The sequence below is a fragment of the Taudactylus pleione genome, unplaced genomic scaffold (assembly GCF_031769625.1).
Source record: "Taudactylus pleione unplaced genomic scaffold, aTauple2 ptg000864l, whole genome shotgun sequence".
In the NCBI taxonomy this organism is placed as follows: Eukaryota; Metazoa; Chordata; class Amphibia; order Anura; family Myobatrachidae; genus Taudactylus; species Taudactylus pleione.
The window spans coordinates 1861403-1880659 of NW_028285266.1; the positions used below are offsets into that span (position 1 = coordinate 1861403).

Sequence of the window (19257 nt, forward strand, 5' to 3'; positions counted from 1 at the left end):
TGAGATAAAATTATTTAACGTACAGTATACAGAAATAAGATTCACTTATGCTATACTGTACCTTACCTAACATTACATACTGTGCATGTACCTTTAGGACTTACACCAGTCCTATAAAATCAGACCTTGAGAGTATTAAATTAGCTGTGTGATAGATTTCAGAGAAATATGGCAACATACATTGAGCAATGTGTTAATGAATAAGAAAGCTGTGCAGCATTGAAATAACTCTTTGCAAGATATTAATAAATACTGTATATATTTTCAAGCTTTAGCTGCACTTTTCTCCTTTAAAAGATATTGGTTACATTTTTAAAGAGCATGTAAGGCAACTATGAGAGAGAGAGAGAGAGAGAGAGAGAGAGAGAGAGAGAGAGAGAGAGAGACAGAGACAGAGACAGAGACAGAGAGAGAATAGATATTAGATAGATAGAAAGATAGATAGATATTACAGCAATAGATATAGATAGATAGATATTAGGTAGATAGATAGATATTATGTAGATAAATATTAGATAGAGAGAGAAAGAGATAATAGATAGATACTAAATAGATAGATTGATCGATATATATATAGATATTAGGTAGATAGATAGATATTAGATAGATAGATAGATATTAGGTAGATAGATAGGTAGATAGATATTAGGTAGATAGATAGATATTAGATAGATACTGTAGGTAAATAGATATTAGGTAGAAAGATATTAGGTAGATAGATAGATAGATATATATTAGGTAGATAGATATTAGGTAGGTAGATAGATATTAGATAGATATATATTAGATAGATAGATATATATTAGGTACATAGATAGATAGATATTAGAAAGATACTGTAGATATATAAATAGATAGATAGATATTAGGTAGATAGATAGATATTAGATTGATACTGTATATAGATAGATAGATATTAGGTAGATAGATAGATTTTAGATAGATAGATATTAATTAGATAGATAGATATTAGAGCAATAGATATTTGATAGATAGATAGCTATTAGGTAGATAGATAGATATTATGTAGATAGATAGATATTAGATAGAGAGAGAAAGAGATAATAGATAGTTACTAGATAGACTGATCGATAGATATATAGATATTATGTAGATAGATATATATTAGATAGATAGATAGATATTAGGTAGATAGATAGATAGATATTAGGTAGATAGATAGATATTAGATAGATACTGTAGGTAGATAGATATTAGGTAGAAAGATATTAGGTAGATAGATAGATAGATATTAGGTAGATAGATATGAGATAGATATTAGGTAGGTAGATAGATAGATATCAGATAGATAGATATTAATTAGATAGACAGATAGATATATATTAGGTAGATAGATAGATATTAGGTAGATAGATATTAGGTAGATAGATAGATAGATATTAAGTAGATAGCTAGATATTAGAGCAATAGATTTTTGATAGATAGAAAGATAGATTTTAGATAGATAGATATATAAATATTATGTAGATAGATAGATATTAGGTAGATAGATAGAGAGAGAGAGAGAGAGAGAGAGAGAGATAACAGATAGTAGATAGATAGATAGATAGATATTAGGTAGATAGATATTTATATATTAGATAGATAGATATTAGGTAGATAGATATTAGATAGATAGATAGATATTAGGTAAATATATATATATATATATATATATATTAGGTAGATAGATATAGATAGATAGATAGATAGATAGATGGATAGATAGATAGATATTAGATAGAGAGAGATATACTAGATAGATAAATAGATAGATAGAGAGATAGATAGAGAGATATACTACATAGACAGATAGATAGATAGATAGATAGATAGATAGATAGATAGATAGATATTAGAGCAATAGATATTAGATAAATATATAGATAGGTAGATAGATAGATAGATAGATAGATATTAGGTAGATAGATAGATATTAAGTAGATATATATTAGATAGAGAAAGAGATAATAGATTGATCAATAGATATATAGATATTAGGTAGATAGATAGATATTAGGTAAATATATATATATATATATATATATATATATTTATGTATATATATATATATATATATATGTGTATATATATATATATATATATATATATTAGGTATATATATATAGATAGATAGATGGATACATAGATAGATATTAGATAGAGAGAGAGATATATACTAGATAGATAAATAGATATTAAGTAGATAGATAGATAGTTAGATACTAGGTAGATAGATATTAGGTAGATAGATAGATATTAGATACTGTAGGTAGATAGATATTAGGTAGATAGATATTAGATAGATATATATTAGGTAGATAGATATTAGATAGATATTAGGTAGGTAGATAGATATATATTAGATAGATAGATATTAGATAGATAGATAGAGAGATAGATAGATAGATAGATAGATATCAGGTAGATACTGTAGATAGACAGATATTAGGTAGATAGATAGATACTGCAGATAGATAGATATTAGGTAGATAGATAGATATTAGGTAGATAGATAGATATTAGGTAAATAGATAGATATATATTAGGTAGATATATAGATAGATGGATTGATGGATAGATAGATAGATATTAGAGAGAGATATACTAGATAGATAAATAGATAGATAGATAGATAGATAGATATACTAGATAGATAGATAGATAGATATTAGAGCAATAGATGTTAGATAGATAGATAGATATTAGGTAGATAGATAGATATTAAGTAGATATATATTAGATAGAAAGAGATAATAGATTGATCGATAGATATATAGATATTAAGTATATAGATAGATAGATATTAGATAGATAGATAGATATTAGGTAGATAGATAGATACTAGGTAGATAGATATTAGGTAGATAGATAGATATTAGATACTGTAGGTAGATATATATTAGGTAGATAGATAGATAGATAGATAGATAGATAGATATTAGATAGAGAGAGAGAGAGATATACTAGATAGATAAATAGATAGATAGAGAGATATACTAGATAGATAGATAGATAGATAGATAGATAGATATTAGAGCAATAGATATTAGATAGATAGATAGATAGATATTAGGTAGATAGATAGATATTAAGTAGATATATATTAGATAGAGAAAGAGATAATAGATTGATCAATAGATATATAGATATTAGGTAGATAGATAGATAGATAGATATTAGGTAAATATATATATATATATATATATATATATATATATATATTAGGTAGATATAGATAGATAGATAGATAGATATTAGGTAGATAGATAGATAATTAGATACTAGGTAGATAGATATTAGGTAGATAGATAGATATTAGATACTGTAGGCAGATAGATATTAGGTAGATAGATATTAGATAGATATATATTAGGTAGATAGATATATATTAGATAGATAGATATTAGATAGATAGATAGATATCAGGTAGATATTGTAGATAGACAGATATTAGGTAGATAAATAGATATTAGATAGATACTGCAGATAGATAGATATTAGGTAGATAGATAGATAGATAGATATTAGGTAGATAGATAGATATTAGGTAAATAGATAGATATATATTAGGTAGATATATAGATAGATAGATAGATAGATAGATGGATAGAGATAGATATTAGAGAGAGATATACTAGATAGATAAATAGATAGATAGATAGATAGATATACTAGATAGATAGATAGATAGATATTAGAGCAATAGATGTTAGATAGATAGATAGATATTAGGTAGATATATAGATATTAAGTAGATATATATTAGATAGAAAGAGATAATAGATTGATCGATAGATATATAGATATTAAGTATATAGATAGATAGATATTAGATAGATAGATAGATAGATAGATATTAGGTAGATAGATACTAGGTAGATAGATATTAGGTAGATAGATAGATATTAGATACTGTAGGTAGATATATATTAGGTAGATAGATAGATAGATAGATATTAGGTAGATAGATATATATATTAGATAGATAGATAGATATTAGGTAGATACTGTAGATAGATATATAGATAGATAGATATTAGGTAGATAGAAAGATATTAGATAGATACTGTAGATAGATAGATATTAGGTAGATAGATAGATATTAGAGAGATACTGTAGATAGATAGATATTAGGTAGATAGATAGATAGATAAATAGATAGATATGTCAACTTGTAAATTAAATAATTGGAGTGTTTACAATAAACTAAATATGGCCAGAATACTCCCTTTTTTATTTTTATTTTGCAGGAGATAGCCATGCTAGGAGGAATTTGCTTCTTAGACAGAGCAGATACTCACTGACTGATAATTTAGCAGACTTTCCTTGCAGAGCTGCACTGCGTGAATTCATAAAGAGTGGTAGGAGTCAGCACCTGGTAAGTTACAGTAATTCAAACATCTACAGCCTCTCTTTTCTTCTGCACCAGACCCCATCAGGACACACTAATGTGGTAGATGCTTTACTTTACTTTTTAGCTTTACAGATCTGCAGTGTCATGTCAGATTAGCATTGAACAGTCTATTTCACCTTCATGGTTCAGAGTTATCTGTTTCCTTTATATGCTTTATTTATTTTTGAGACAACCCCTTCATAAAGTCAATGCCATTGCATGGTAAGCTTACATATTCAGTAGTTAGGGCGTGATGTACTAAAAACAAAATGCGTCCAAAACTAAGAAAACCGCCGTTATCTGAGTTATGGCCGCATTCTCCATATGTACCAAGTTCCTGATTGCAATACTCTCTGGATCTTGGACCTGTTAGGCAACGCCATCTATAGATAGCACTGCCTAATAGAAGCCTATAGGTTTCTCTTCGCAGTGTTCACTGAGACGGATCTGGTCGGATTCCTCCCAATGTCCCCCGCAGCGCGTACGTCACCCGGCGCATGCACAGAAGAACACCTGAGGGACTTCTGGTTCATAAACCCCGAAGTCCTAGTCTTATCATTACAAAGGACACTCTTTTCGGAAGAGCTGTCCTATGCATTTTTATCACAAGTCTAAGTGCATGCCGGCATAATTAATGCTGCTATTAATCCGATAAGTGGCAGGATGTACCGCATCCAAAGTGAAATGTGTAGTACATACCCCCTTAGTCTTATTATTTAAAAAGAAAAATAGGAAGTCGTGGAGAGAAAACATAGACATGATCATGAACTTAAACTGTTGTAAATGTTGGAGAGAATATGAAACAGAATATTTTCCCAATTGGCCCTTATTACAAAAAATTAAAGCATTCAGATGGTGAATGTTCCGGCTTGTGGACTGCATCCTGCTCCTTCCCTATGGGATGGAGTCCAGAGTCGTGAAGAGGGATCCTTCAGCCAGACGTTTGCGCTCTTGTACGCATGCGTGACCTGTAGTGAAAAGATTCACTGCTCCGAAAAGAAGCAGTGAAGCCACTTGCGGGGACAGCTGATTTTGCATCAACTGTCACTGCGCCGGAGAAATGATGAATTGCTCCGGATTCCACGGCGAGTTAGAATGTATCGGGGATCCTGATAATTGACATCATGAATAGGCCCATGAAGAGAGGTAAAATTGTGAGAATTAAAGCACCAACCATTCAACTCCTAACTGTCATTTTTCAAACAAATCCTGTAAAGTGACAGTTTGGAGCTGATTGGTTAGTGCTTTATCTCTCACAATTTTATCTCCCGACAAACTTTATTAAATTTACCCCATGGGGTTTATTCATCATCACTCTACAAAAGTAGGTGAAAATTAAGATTTTCACCTATTTTTTTAGAAATTAAATGCCAGGGTTATTCTTCATTCTTGTAACGCAGGAGATATCACTGATAGCTCCTGGTTACAATTGTCCCCGATAATTTCCACAGTCCCCATACTGTAGTACTATACAGTCCCCATACTGTAGTACTATACAGTCCCCATACTGTAGTACTATACAGTCCCCATATTGTAGTACTATACAGTTCCCATACTATAGTACTATACAATCCCCATACTATAGTACTATACAGTCCCCATACTGTAGTACTATACAGTCCCCCTACTATAGTTCTATACAGTCCCCATACTGTAGTACTATACAGTCCCCATATTGTAGTACTATACAGTTCCCATACTGTAGTACTATACAGTCCCCATACTGTAGTACTATACAGTCCCCATACTATAGTACTATACAGTCCCCATACTGTAGTACTATACAGTCCCCCTACTGTAGTTCTATACAGTCCCCATACTGTAGTACTATACAGTCCCCATACTGTAGTACTATACTGTCCCCATACTGTAGTACTATACAGTCCCCATACTATAGTACTATACAGTCCCCATACTGTAGTACTATACAGTCCCCATACTGTAGTACTATACAGTCCCCATACTGTAGTATGGGTATATGGAAATTATGAAATTCATCAAATTTGGAAAAAGCATTTATTTTGGAACTTGACAGTGATACCCTGAGATGTTGTACAGCATCCGATATAGCAGAGGGATCTGAAAAGATCACTTCCTGCTGTGTCCTCTTACCTTATTGAAGCTCCCTCCCAGCTCCCCGAGCTCTCCTCCAGTGAGCCGGGGTGGGGGAGGACACAGAAGTGGCGGTGGAGGACTAGTGCTGCGGGGCTGCACTGTCTCAGACTCCAGCGGCAGCAGGGGTGTCAGGCGACACCATCAGCGGGGTGAGCGGGGAGGTGCACCGAAGCAAGCAGGGGAGGGGGCGAGCGGGGGAGGGGTGATAGACCTCCAGCTTCTCCCCTGCTGCTTCACTGTCTCTTCGCAGCCTGTCTCCAGGCTGCGCATGCATAGCTTGCGAAGAGACAGTGAAGCAGGGAAAATGTGCCCCTTTTCTGAAAAGCTGTCTCCGCAAAAGGAACAGCTTTTCGGAAGTGATAATTAAGTATAGGAGGCATGATGAATACGTGCAGTGAGTTCAATCCTTAATTATCACAGGGAATACTTTTCCCTTCATGAATAGACCCCCTAGATGAGTTAAGATGACTTTTCTCCAACATCCTGCCTCCCTTTCACCTCTTCTGTTTTATGATTGGAGACAGACTTATCGCAAAGCATTCCAAAGAAAAAGGATGCTGATGTAAAGAAACTATAGGTATTGAACAATTCCAATTCTGCTCAGAGACAACGACATTGGTTCCAGTCTCTGGGGCCTATTCATCATCGATAAATGGCCCGGTAACCATGCGGAAACACTAGTTTCCACATATTTTACTTACCGGCTCATTCATCATCAGGGGTCCGATAGGACCCCCTGATATTCAGCAAACTTGCTGACGAGAACAAGCGCCATCTTCAGATGGCGCGTGCTCTCGTAGCCCTGCTGCTTCCAATGGGAAGGAGTTCTGGGGATGCGAAGAAGGATCCGAGCGGATCCCTCCGCCACCTTCTCAGGAACTCCCCGATGACTGTGCGCATGCGTGACCTCGGCCGACGGAGAGGAGGTAAGTAACGCAGCTACATCTGTAGCTGCGATACTAACCGAGGGGAAAGCTGCTTTTCGGAGCAGCTGTCCTCGCACCAGAGCAATGCTGAATTGCTCCGGTGTTATCTATTCCCCGCTGCGAGTTGGATACTTCAGTATCCCTCGCAGCGAGATCAATACTAAATCATCGGCGGCCATACGGCCTTCGATGATGAATAGGCCCCTCTGTTAGTTCTCAAGATGTAGTAAAATCCCTCACTCGATATTCATATCATACTGTACATGAGGAATGCAGTCACTGAGGGATCTATTCATCATCACTAAAATTTTCACCTGCTTTTGTAGATATTGAGTTTTGGGACCATTCATCAAATTCTCTCCTGGAATGGCCTGCTGTCCCCATACACTAATATGAGGACAAAAGTCATCAAGCTCCAAAAATACAATATGTTTATCGGACCCCGATAATTAACATAATGAATAGAGCCCTGAGAGAGAGTACAATGTGCTTGGAAAAAACACAAACTTTACTCTTATATTGGGACATACATATAAAAAATATTTTATTAATTTTGTGTGGCCCAACAATAAAGCCTCATCATCACACGTTAGGAAAGGTGTTTGGAAGATGACATATTGGCCTGAGTAAGCAGACATCTTCTGAGCACATTAAATGGCCTTACTGATGCTGAAAGTGATCTGGCTGTCCTATCCGACTGCCAAATTACCAGATCTCATTCAATTTGGCCAAAAGTATGTGCTCTCAGGCCAAGAACCAGGATCACAGTACAGTATGGGTGGCTGCTTTAGACTGCTGGGATTTTTTTTTTACAATTTCCAGAGCATATTTAGATCCTGTTCTTAAACAAATATAGTTGGTAATGTTAACATACACTGACATTTGATTTTTCGCATTATGTGGATTTGAGGAACTAACTTTCACCATAGCATATTTTAAAAGCTTAAGGCCAGGTACCTGCTTGCACTGTGCAGGGGCGGATTGAGAGCCACATGGGCCTGGGACAAAAAATGTTCACAGGCCTACACTGAGAAGGGGAGGAGCTGTGACCAGTGCTGTGTGGGTGTGGCCAGAGCCATGTCGGTGTATACACCCCTACACTATCATCCCCAGTGCCTCACTAAGGGGCCTATTCATCATCACTTATTGTTTACAAAAGCAGGGGAAAATTAACATTTTCACATACGTTTGTACAAATGAAGGGTCAGGGCTATTCATCAAGTTCTGAAAAAGCATTTTTTTTGCTGGAACTTGATGGTGTTACCGAACCCCATCCTGAGATGGCGTTCAGCCCCCGATAATCTTCACAGGCTGCCGTTTACACAGCGGCAGGGGGGCTATCGGACATCCCCGATGCCGTGGTGGGGGGGATCGGACACCCGCTGGGGGAGAGGGGAATCAGATACCCGCAAAGCCACATTGGGGGAATTGGACACTCACCGGGGGAGGGGGGGATCGGACACTCACGAGGGGACCTGGATCAGACACCCGCGGGGGAAGGGCGGATTGGACACATGCAATGGCCGGATCGAACACCGACACAGGAGAACGAGGGGGGGCGGGGGGGCGAAAGACAGTGGGGAATAGAGAGGGGAGAGACATGCAGCATTGAGGAAATCCTTCTGGATGCCTCAGCTGCAGGGGAAAAGTAGCATTTTTCTGAAAGGCTGACTCCGCAAAAAGAGCAGCTTTTCAGATGTGATACTTTTGTTAGGGAGGCAAAACATTTTTTAAACTCGCAGCGAGTTTAAAACATAATTATCACTAGTGATAATTGTGTCATGATGAATTGGCCCCTAAATACATAAAAATAGAAAAATTGCATCATTTTGGGGTCTATTTACTAATCCTTGGATGGTGCTAAAGTGAAAGGAGATAAAGTACCAGCCAATCAGCTCCTAACTGCCATGTCACAGGCTGTGTTTGAAAAATGACAGTTAGGCGCTGGTTGGCTGGTACTTTGACTCCGTTCACTTATCTCCATCCAAGGCTTAGTAAATAGACCCCATAGTGAGAAAACTATAATAGCTATTTTAATACTTATGATGTATGGCCAACTGTGTGGCCTACTAGGTATGCTACCATGATGATTGGCCTATTTCATGTGAAGGCAAGGACCTGGAATTCCATCTGCCCCATTGTTAATCCGGCCCAATCACTGCAGTAGTTTTACCCGTAGTAAGGGCATCTGAAGAGTAAGATGTGTTACAGTGAAATAACGATTCTGTAATATTATATAAGCAAATGCTAGCAACAGTGGTAATGAGTACACTGGTTTCCAACACCAAACAGCTGACATGCATTTTACCAGCATTAAAAACATTAGTAAATCAGTTAATACCAGTTGGCAGGAGAACTAAGATTCTCCAACACATTAGTATTAGATGGCCAAAGTAAACATCACTCAAGATTGAAGATGTAAAGATAAGCAGTAGAATTAGGAGGAATTGCCTTAGTATATTAAGAAATTTGGGGATACTTTGATGAAACATCCAGGGGAAGTAGCAAGGACGCCATTAAAACTGGTAGTACCCATATTTTGAAAGAAAAAATAGATTGGACGGCGCCAATATTACTGTAATGGAGTGAGGTAAAGTGTATAATTTAATAATCGTGAAAAACTAAACAATAAAAAATGCAGCAACAATGCCTGATATTTAAAGGCGTCAGCTCAATGTCAACGATAAAAAATACTGGTTAATACTGGTATTAGTAAACAATTAGATAAAAATGATTGACTGCAGAGTGACTAGTTTGCTAAAGTGCACAAATGATATTAGTGTGACTCAAATGAAATACTGTTTTCAAGTGCATAAACACATTGTGTGAATCAAAGAAAATAAAGTATATATATATATATATATATATATATATATATATATATAATGAAACAATTTATTCAGAGACACATAATAATGAGAAGATAATAAAAAATAAAAAATAAATAAAAACAGTTAATAAAAAATACAATCAGCCTTTCTCAAAAAGGTAAGAACATATGGATAAAATCAAGAGAAGTTTTTACAGCTGTCAATATTTCATTATATTAAAAAGAAAAAATATTTTCTAAAAAATAAATACTACCCATATTTTATTTACAAAGATAAGTTATTGGGAGGATGAAATAGGCATATACAGTATATACTGTTACAGATCTACTTCTCAATCTGTGCTCCATTATATACTTATTACTTGAGGATAGGTTTAAAAGCCATATGCATTATTTCTGTATTTATAAGTGATGTATCACTGCATCTGACCTTGTCACAAAAACATTTTTTTCCCATGTATGGTTGGTGTAGGGATTTGTATTACTGTCCCCCACATAGAGGTCATGAGTTCAATTCCTGGTCATGGCCTATATGTGCATAGTTTGTATGTTCTCTCTATATTTTGTGGGTTTCCTTGGGGTACACCAATTTCCTCTCAAATTCTTAAAATATACTGGTAAGTTGATTGGCTACTGACAAAAATAAATAAAAATGAACCCTTGTGTGTATGTGTGTGTGTATTGTGTACATGTGGTAGGCAATATAGATTGTAAGTTCCTCTGGGGCAGGGACTGGCTAAATAGCTGAATACATTCTCTGTAAAGCACTGCAGAACATGTGTGTGCTATATAATTAACACTGTTAATAAATAAATATTAATTATTATTAACATGCAAAGTGTAAAGCTGGGTACATACTATACAATGTCACACCAGCGATGGCACAACGTGATGGACCACAATATTGCACCGGCTGTACACACTACACAACTGCACAGTATATCTTTTCATGCTACATTTAGCAGCATGGCGTCATTCATTGCATTGTCCCATACAAAGGACCGCCGATGAACAACCACCGTGCACGCAATCGGCGTACACGTTTACGATATGCACAATATATCATTAGTATTAAGATCCATGTCGGAACAATATATTGTAGGACAGATTGCACAGTGTGTACCCATCTTAAGCTGCACTTACCATTTATATTGTTATTCTTATGCCATAGAGAGAATGCTATACTAACCGACACAGCAATGTGGCCAATGTAAAAGAAAAAGTCTAGCGTATTTGCATTGATTTTTAGCAAAGGGTTCATTCGTGTGTTAAAACCTAAGGAGAATTCTCTGCAAATCTATTATCTACCAGTCATTGTTTCACCTGAGAAGACTTCTACAGGTGCTACACACTAAGAGCAACATGTTTTCTATCACAGCAGAAACATAATTAGGTATGTTTGATAAGTAGGTAAACAAAACACATACATAATTAAAGAAACTGCAAGAATCAACTGTTGTTTGAGAAATACAGTAGCTCTGTTCACTATACAAATACTATACATACAAATTAATCTGTGACAGGTGCAGCACGTGTCTGTGTATACAGTATATCCATCATTAGATGGTTCCCTTTCGCCAATGTTTGTCTTCAGTATATATTAAAGCGACAGAAAAACAAATATATTTCCCAGACACAGAAGGATGCAACAGTTTCCAATATGGCAGCCTCCAATTTCAGAGGCATAGTTCCTTTCCATTCTAAATAGATCATTACCTATTTTCCAACTGCCATATAAATTTGCGTCTATCCTATTAGGGTATAACTGCAATAACAAAAATAGATGTAAAATGTTAATGATTTGAGGCTGAAGTGCTTGTTGCATTTGATAGCCTTGGCTTGTTGCTTTCTAAATTCTCGAGTGATGCTCCAATTGTACAGTAAGTACACCATAGGAAAACACACGGTGGGACAGTGCTGTCGAATTTTGACATAATGGATCACACAATGCGGGTGCTCGGTATACAAAGTGCAGAGACGTGGTATAGGTACAGACATCTTATTCTCTTACTCCAGCTGCCCATGAATGAACACCTCATCCACTTTGCCTCCCTGTGACATCCCACTGAAACCCTCAGTCCTGTTTTGCATGCTTACAACAAAGTGGACACATATTAATTTATGTAGGACTTAAATATGACACATCTCATCGCATCTGTTAGATAACTGCTTGGAGCTGTGTCTAGGTTAAATCACCAGCTACATATGGTTGGATGAATTGGGGCTCTGCGGGATGGTACTTTTAGATATAATGCACACATTTCCATAGTCTATCTCATCATAAGGAATGAAACCACAGATATTTGATTGCAGTAATAATGAACCTCTATCTCATCCACAACATCAATACGTTTCTCAGCTACCTGAGCATGCAGCCAGTTCATGTCTTCATTCTTAGGCTACAGACTGCACATGGTTATCCAGTTTAAGTGATCAGTGATTTTAATTGTAAGCATTCAGGCAAGGCAGGAATCTTACCTTTAGATTGTCTTCTTTGTTTGGTCTGGAAGGAGGAGAATGTCCCCATCACTGCACCCATTTTGGAAACGATACTTGTGTGACTTTTTTTTTTATCCCCCTTGAATATAAATCCGCTTAGATTGACTACTCCAGGGGAAAAAATATATAACAGAGAACACTGCAGCTCAGCCGCCAGCCAGCGTTCTGTTCAGAGGCTTGCTCTCTCCCCCTCTCCCCCTCTCCTCTCTCTCTCTCTCCCTCGCTCTCTTTCAATCAACACACACACACTGACTCACACAGTCTTCACAGTTATTATTCAAAACAGCTCCCCATCAAAATTTAAATGTTAGGTAGATTCCCTTAGTCTAGTGCTGGCAGAAGATTGCATTAAAACCTATCTGGAGTCCTGCCACATTAACACACAGTATTTTTTTTTTCCCTGTCTTTTGTTCACTTATGGCTCCCACCGGCAGGCTGACTTATACATACACACATCAATGCATCACTTCCAGAATACTAAACGACAGATATCTGTAGGCATGGCGGGGGTCTCCGGGGATGAAATGGGTCTTGTAAAGGGTACCCATCATGAATAAAGTAGATCCTGCTCGATACAATTGATAGCAAGTAAACAAGCAGGGGCAATGGGAGGTCAGAAGAATGTACAGCCACAATGATTAATGGGGAATATTAAAATTTAAAGGCTGAATTTGGCCATCAATTGTTTTCTGTGTCTGTTTTCAATGTATTATAAAATGGCAGCATAGTTATATATCACTTTTATGACCAAGTGGTGTTGCATGCTATCCTAAAGATAAAATAAAAAAAATAAAAAATGCTTTACACTAGAGTACAACTGTTGCTCTACTTTCAGTTTATTTGTTTGTTTTTTTGTGGATTTATTATTCTACTCTTTTTTTTTCCTGTGTGTTTTGCTATTTTGTTATTTTTTTGTCTTCTTTTAGACTCTTGTGCCAGCACTCTTTCAGGCTGCCTTCAATCCTTAGTTCTAACCGTCTGATTCTTACCTTACAAATTTATTTAGAGAGATTTGGAGATTTAAAGCTCTGGATTATCTCCTGTAAAGAACTGGATGAGTGAAGTGTTCTGTACATCTCTGTGGTCTATTATTTATTTCATTTATCCGCTGTAACACTGTTTTATTTGCTCTGCATGTCCCTGAATTTATGTAAGTGCTTTGGCCATGAAAGAGTTATGTTGCTAAGGCAACATCCTGGCTACTTTTTATTGATTAGTTATTGATAAATTATGTATTATATTGCTACAATTTTATGATGATAAAAAGCCAAAGACATCATAAATTCCACTTTAAACACAAGTGATTAAACCTGTGACATTCCTAGTGGCTGGCTTTTTATTGGTCTGCTGCTGGCTGGCAATTTGCATTACTCCTCCCTAATGTCTGTCAAAAGAAGACAGCACAGGCAGCTTCTGTAAATGTAACTCATGAAGGTCTAATAAAGGGCCGTAGTGGATCAGGACAATGGTACCCCTTCAAAAGCCCTTGTTAAATGATATATGTTTACCAATAATTATTATACAGAGACATTTTGTAATTGGCTATGGAGGCTATTTATCAATGAATATTTGCGGGATATCCCCCGAAAACACCCGTGTTTGGTGCGTATCCACAAACAATAAGGATCCTCCAAATTTAAAAAGGAGGGAGCGCAGCAGATATCGCCGATATCTGCCCAGCTCCTCCATTTCCGACCGCATAGCTTTCTATGGAGGCTGCTGTGCTGTCGGATTCCGGAGCTTGGCCTTGATAACTAACGCCATCTGTAGATGGCATTAGCCACCCAGATCCCTCTCCGTCATGCTCCACTGACACGTTCGCTGACCGACGGCCACACATGCACAGTAAGCACCCAGGATCCCAACCAGGAAGCAGAGTGATAACATAAGCTATCACCCTGCTTTCAGCTCTTCACCACGATGAGCTTTTATCCATGCCCATCTTCCGGCAAGAGATTATTGCTAAATTTGCGTAAAAATTTACATTTTGATGTGGCAAATTTAGACATATTTACCAAACATATGGTCATCATCGCCTTATAGAATACCAATTTCAGCTGGCTTGTTCGGAGACTTTATCACTCACGGACATAGAAAGAATAAAAATTATGTAGCGCGACACTGACAGTATAAAATTAGCAATTTTATTAATACTACAATATTGATATTACGTACAGCGCTGCAGATATTCACCGTTCAGAACCCTTTTCATTCAAAAATGTTCAGTAGATTATGCAAATAGAGAAAAAAATATATAATACATAGTGCAATCTAGAAATCCGGCACTCACTATTATAGATGTATACTTCATCCCATTGCCAGCACTAACGTATCTGTGTGGACACGCTGTAACTAGAAAATATTGCATATGCAGCACTCGGTGGCTTCAATGATACTCAAGATAAATTACTTCCTGTGGTCAATGTTTCAATTACATAGCATTTTCGTAATTTTTTTATTTTTCGTAATACATAGTGCATATACTGTATTACAATAATAAATGAGCCCCCTCTGTGTCTTGAAAATATGTTGAGTTTCAGAATTTCCACCCCAAATAGAGGAGTATATACTGTAGACTTTCCTGATATTAAATCAGGCCAGAAGAAATGCAGCAAGGTGTAGATGTTAGGCTTACTAGAATCCCACCATGCTTACCAGATGGTCTAATAGAGTGGTCGGGGAACAGGGGTAAATTACCCCACTTGGGGTAAAACTGAAATTCCTGGGGGTAATGGATGCAGGGCTGGAGGTGCATGTGAACCGGGTGCGCCGCTGCACCTGGCGCCAGTGAACTCCATACCGGCGCCGCAGGGAGGCTCTAAGCCGGACGCCCACTGAGATGTTATTACTAGCGGGCTCCCAGCTCCTTCTCTGCAGCGCCGCATTAGCCGGAGGCTGGAGTTCTCTTCTGAACTCCAGCTTCCAGCTCTCTCCATGCGCACTATGGGAGAGACATCATGACGTCTCTCCCATAGTTCCGAGGAGCAGCCGAGTGGACAGGACGGCGGCGGATGCAGGAGCGGGGATTAAGGTAAGTGTTTTTTTGGGTTTTTTTTTGGTACAAGCGGCACTACAGGGGCATAACTATGGGGGTACTGCTACAGGGGCATAACTATGGGGGCACTGCTACAGGGGCATAACTATGGCACTGCTACAGGGGCATAACTATGGGGGCACTGCTACAGGGGCATAACTATGGGGGCACTGCTACAGGGGCATAACTATGAGGGCACTACTACAGGGGCATAACTATGGGAGCATTACTACAGGGGCATAACTATGAGGGCACTACTACAGGGGCATAACTATGGGGGCACTGCTACAGGGGCATAACTATGAGGGCACTACTACAGGGGCATAACTATGGGGGCATTATATGGGGGCAATACTACAGGGGCATTATATGGGGGCACTGCTACAGGGGCATAACTATGGGGGCACTACTACAGGGGCATTATATGGAGGCAGTACTAAAGGATTTCCTTCCTTTCAAATCAAGGGGGTAAGGTCGGCGTATCTAAATATATTTTGGGGCAAAAGGTAAAAAAGTTCCCTGACCCCTGGTCTAATAGGTAAGGCGCATCACACAAGGATAAAGTGTCATTTATGTTATGAGCATACAGTACTGTACAACAATTCCCACAATGATACAACATACCTGCTAGACCGTACACTCCACAGTATGTCATTGCAATGCAGTAAGCTTCCCTGTGTGTGTGTGTGTGTGTGTGTGTGTATATATATATATATATATATATATATATATAGCAGAAATATGTCTCTACTTATTTATACACATAAAATAAATATTACATGGATTTCAAATATTAATTGATCGCAAATATCATTAAGATGTCTTTTCCCTAAATATTGATGCAAGCTAATAGAATCTCTTTAGTCCTACTATAAGATTAATTCCTGATGTATTTAATAAGTATTTTTTAAAATATTTATTGTAATACTGTGTTTTAATAGACACCTCCAAACTTCACTGTTGGTATGGTGATTTTGGGGTGATGTGCAGTGCCATTTCTTCTCCAAACATGGTGTGTATTATGGCATCCAAAGAGTTAAATTTTGGTCTCATCTGACCAGACTATGGACCTGATTCAGACCCGTTTGCTAGCTGCTATCGCTCGATCCGAGCGTATGGAAATTCGGGTAAGTGACGTCAAGGCAGCCGCTCGCAGGGCAAGTCATAAGCACTCCCACTTTGTTTTGGCGAGCGATCACTTTTTTTTTGTAGAAGCCCACCAGCCTGTCTAAAGACGCCCACTTGCGTACGTCATTTCCCGGAAGTGCATGAAACCATTGGTACATCGACCACCATCGGATGTGATCGCAGCGCTTGAGGTTGACTATACCCTGCCGGAAGCACTGCAAGCACTTCAGTGTATATTTCTAGCAAGTGACGTGTCCTATGACGCTGGCTGTTAATTATGCACACTTCTGAATCTGCGTTTAAACACTCCCCCGTTACTACTGCCCTAGTCCTGTTACCACCCACAAACGGCCTCTCCTGTCAATCATTCCTCTGGGCTGTCTTTGCAGGACGAGTGAGCGTATCTCGATCACTCGTACTAGTTTGCGCACGCACACTGCGAACTATACGCATGCTTAGATTTGCAAACATCGACAGCAATGAGCGGCCGCTTGCTAGTGAGCGGGTCTGAATCAGGTCCTGTATTCTCCCAGTATTTCACAGGCTTGTCGAAATGTTGTGCAGCAAACTTTAAACAAGCTTCAACATGCTTTTTTTCAGCAATGTAGTCTTGTGTGGTGAGCGTGCATTCAGGTCATGGCAGTTCAGTGCTTTACTTTCTTTGAAACAATTGTACCTGCTAATTCCAAGTCTTTCTGAAGCTCTCCACAAGTGGTCGTTGGCTCTTGGACAACTCTTCTGATAATTCTTTTCACTCCTCTGTCAAAAATCTTGTGAGGAGCACCTGGTCTTGGATGGTTTATGGTGAAATTATGTTCTTTACACTTCCGGATTATGGCCCCAACAGTGCTCACTGGAGCATTCAGAAGTTTAGAAAACCTTCTGTAACCAATGCCATCAGTATGTTTTGCAACAATAAGGTTGCGAAGGTCTTGAGAGAGCTCTTTGCTTTTCCCCATCGGTAGTTTTTTATTAGATATCACTAATTTTTACCCTACCTTGTGTCCTTTTCTGAGCCCCTGTGGCCTTCAATTATCCTAGTGGTCATAATTTTTCAGTCCCTCTGCATTTATATTTATATAAGTTTATAAGTTTAAAATGGCCACCGTCTCCTGGGGTAAAATGGACATAAGCCAAGGGAGGAAAGACACGTGCATAGACCTTCATGTGTTATAACAAGGTTGCTTTCCCATGGATCTACAGAAGAGCCTAGATTACATCATCTGATATATAAGTATAAATATCGGAGCTAAAATGGTCTCAGAGGGAAACTTGGATTGAAGTTCTAGGATGACATGCTACTGAGACACGTAACTACAGTATAAAAAGTTATTTTCTTATTATCTTGTATTTGTACGGTTCATGAATTGTTAAGTATAAGAAAATGTATTATTATTATCTAATTATTGACTGGGCATTGAATAATTTGCACAATATCTTTTTTTATTGTTTATTTCAAAGACTGTTAAAACCTTATTGACCATCGTGTGAATGATTGAGTGTATGTGTTTAGGCCAGCCTTCACGGGGTCTGTTTGTGTGATAAAGTTTTGAATTTAAGTATTACTTTGGTTAACGCTTGAAGGAGGAGGAATATATAGGCAATAGACAGTAGTGTGTGAAACACGTGTGAGAGAATAAGGTGGTTGACATGAGGTACTGAAGGGAAGTTTACTATTTTCACAAAGAAAAAGTTCTTATGAATATATATCAGCATGGGGCTGAAACAAACAAATGTTATTAGAATGGCTGCACTCCGGATTATGGAAAAAAACCTCACAGCAGTGTCCTAGGTATATCAACGTTTCAGCGCTTTATTGCACCTTCATCAGGAACAGCATTCGTGCAATAAAGCTCTGAAACGTTAATATACCACTGACTGCTGCCGTGATTTTTTCTTTCCATAACCCTGAGTGCCGCTATTCTACTTACATTTATATATATATATATATAGTGTCAGGGATCAAGCAATTTGTGGACACTGTACAGGAACTGCTGGGCTGGCTTGTATGAAGTTAGCTGGTCTTAAAATGCTCCTTCTCATTCATTAGTTAATATAGGGAACTCGTCAATAGGGTGCACTGGTGTGCAATAGCAATGCGGTAATGTCTAAATCCCCTTCACGGAGAGGACCCTGACGTCATCAGCCAATGTCCAGCGTCATTCCCTACCATCCAAGTGGGCATAGAGGGGGAATATAACCTTGTGGCAAGCGTAGCGAGCCACCAAGCCCGAATCATGGCGAGCGCAGCAAGTCTGCAAGGGGACAACTTTCTTCTTTAGGTGGGGACAACTTTCTTCTTTAGGTGGCCTTAATGCGCATGGAACTA

General features: G+C 37.8%; 1 protein-coding gene across 3 annotated transcripts in view; it reads right to left on the reverse strand.

Annotated features, from left to right (window-relative positions):
* The window catches only part of KCNIP1 (potassium voltage-gated channel interacting protein 1), a 557205-nt gene extending 544230 nt beyond the window's left edge, over positions 1–12975 (reverse strand). For 2 of the 3 annotated variants that reach the window (XM_088458909.1, XM_088458908.1), the window contains exon 1: positions 12746–12975. In XM_088458909.1, the coding sequence (XP_088315035.1) occupies positions 12746–12806 (61 nt within the window). In that variant the 5' untranslated portion in view covers positions 12807–12975. Of the gene's footprint in view, positions 1–12630; positions 12666–12745 lie in introns of those variants that run through there. The other variant, XM_088458911.1, reaches the window with a different exon arrangement.
* Between the last annotated feature and the right edge of the window lie 6282 nt (positions 12976–19257).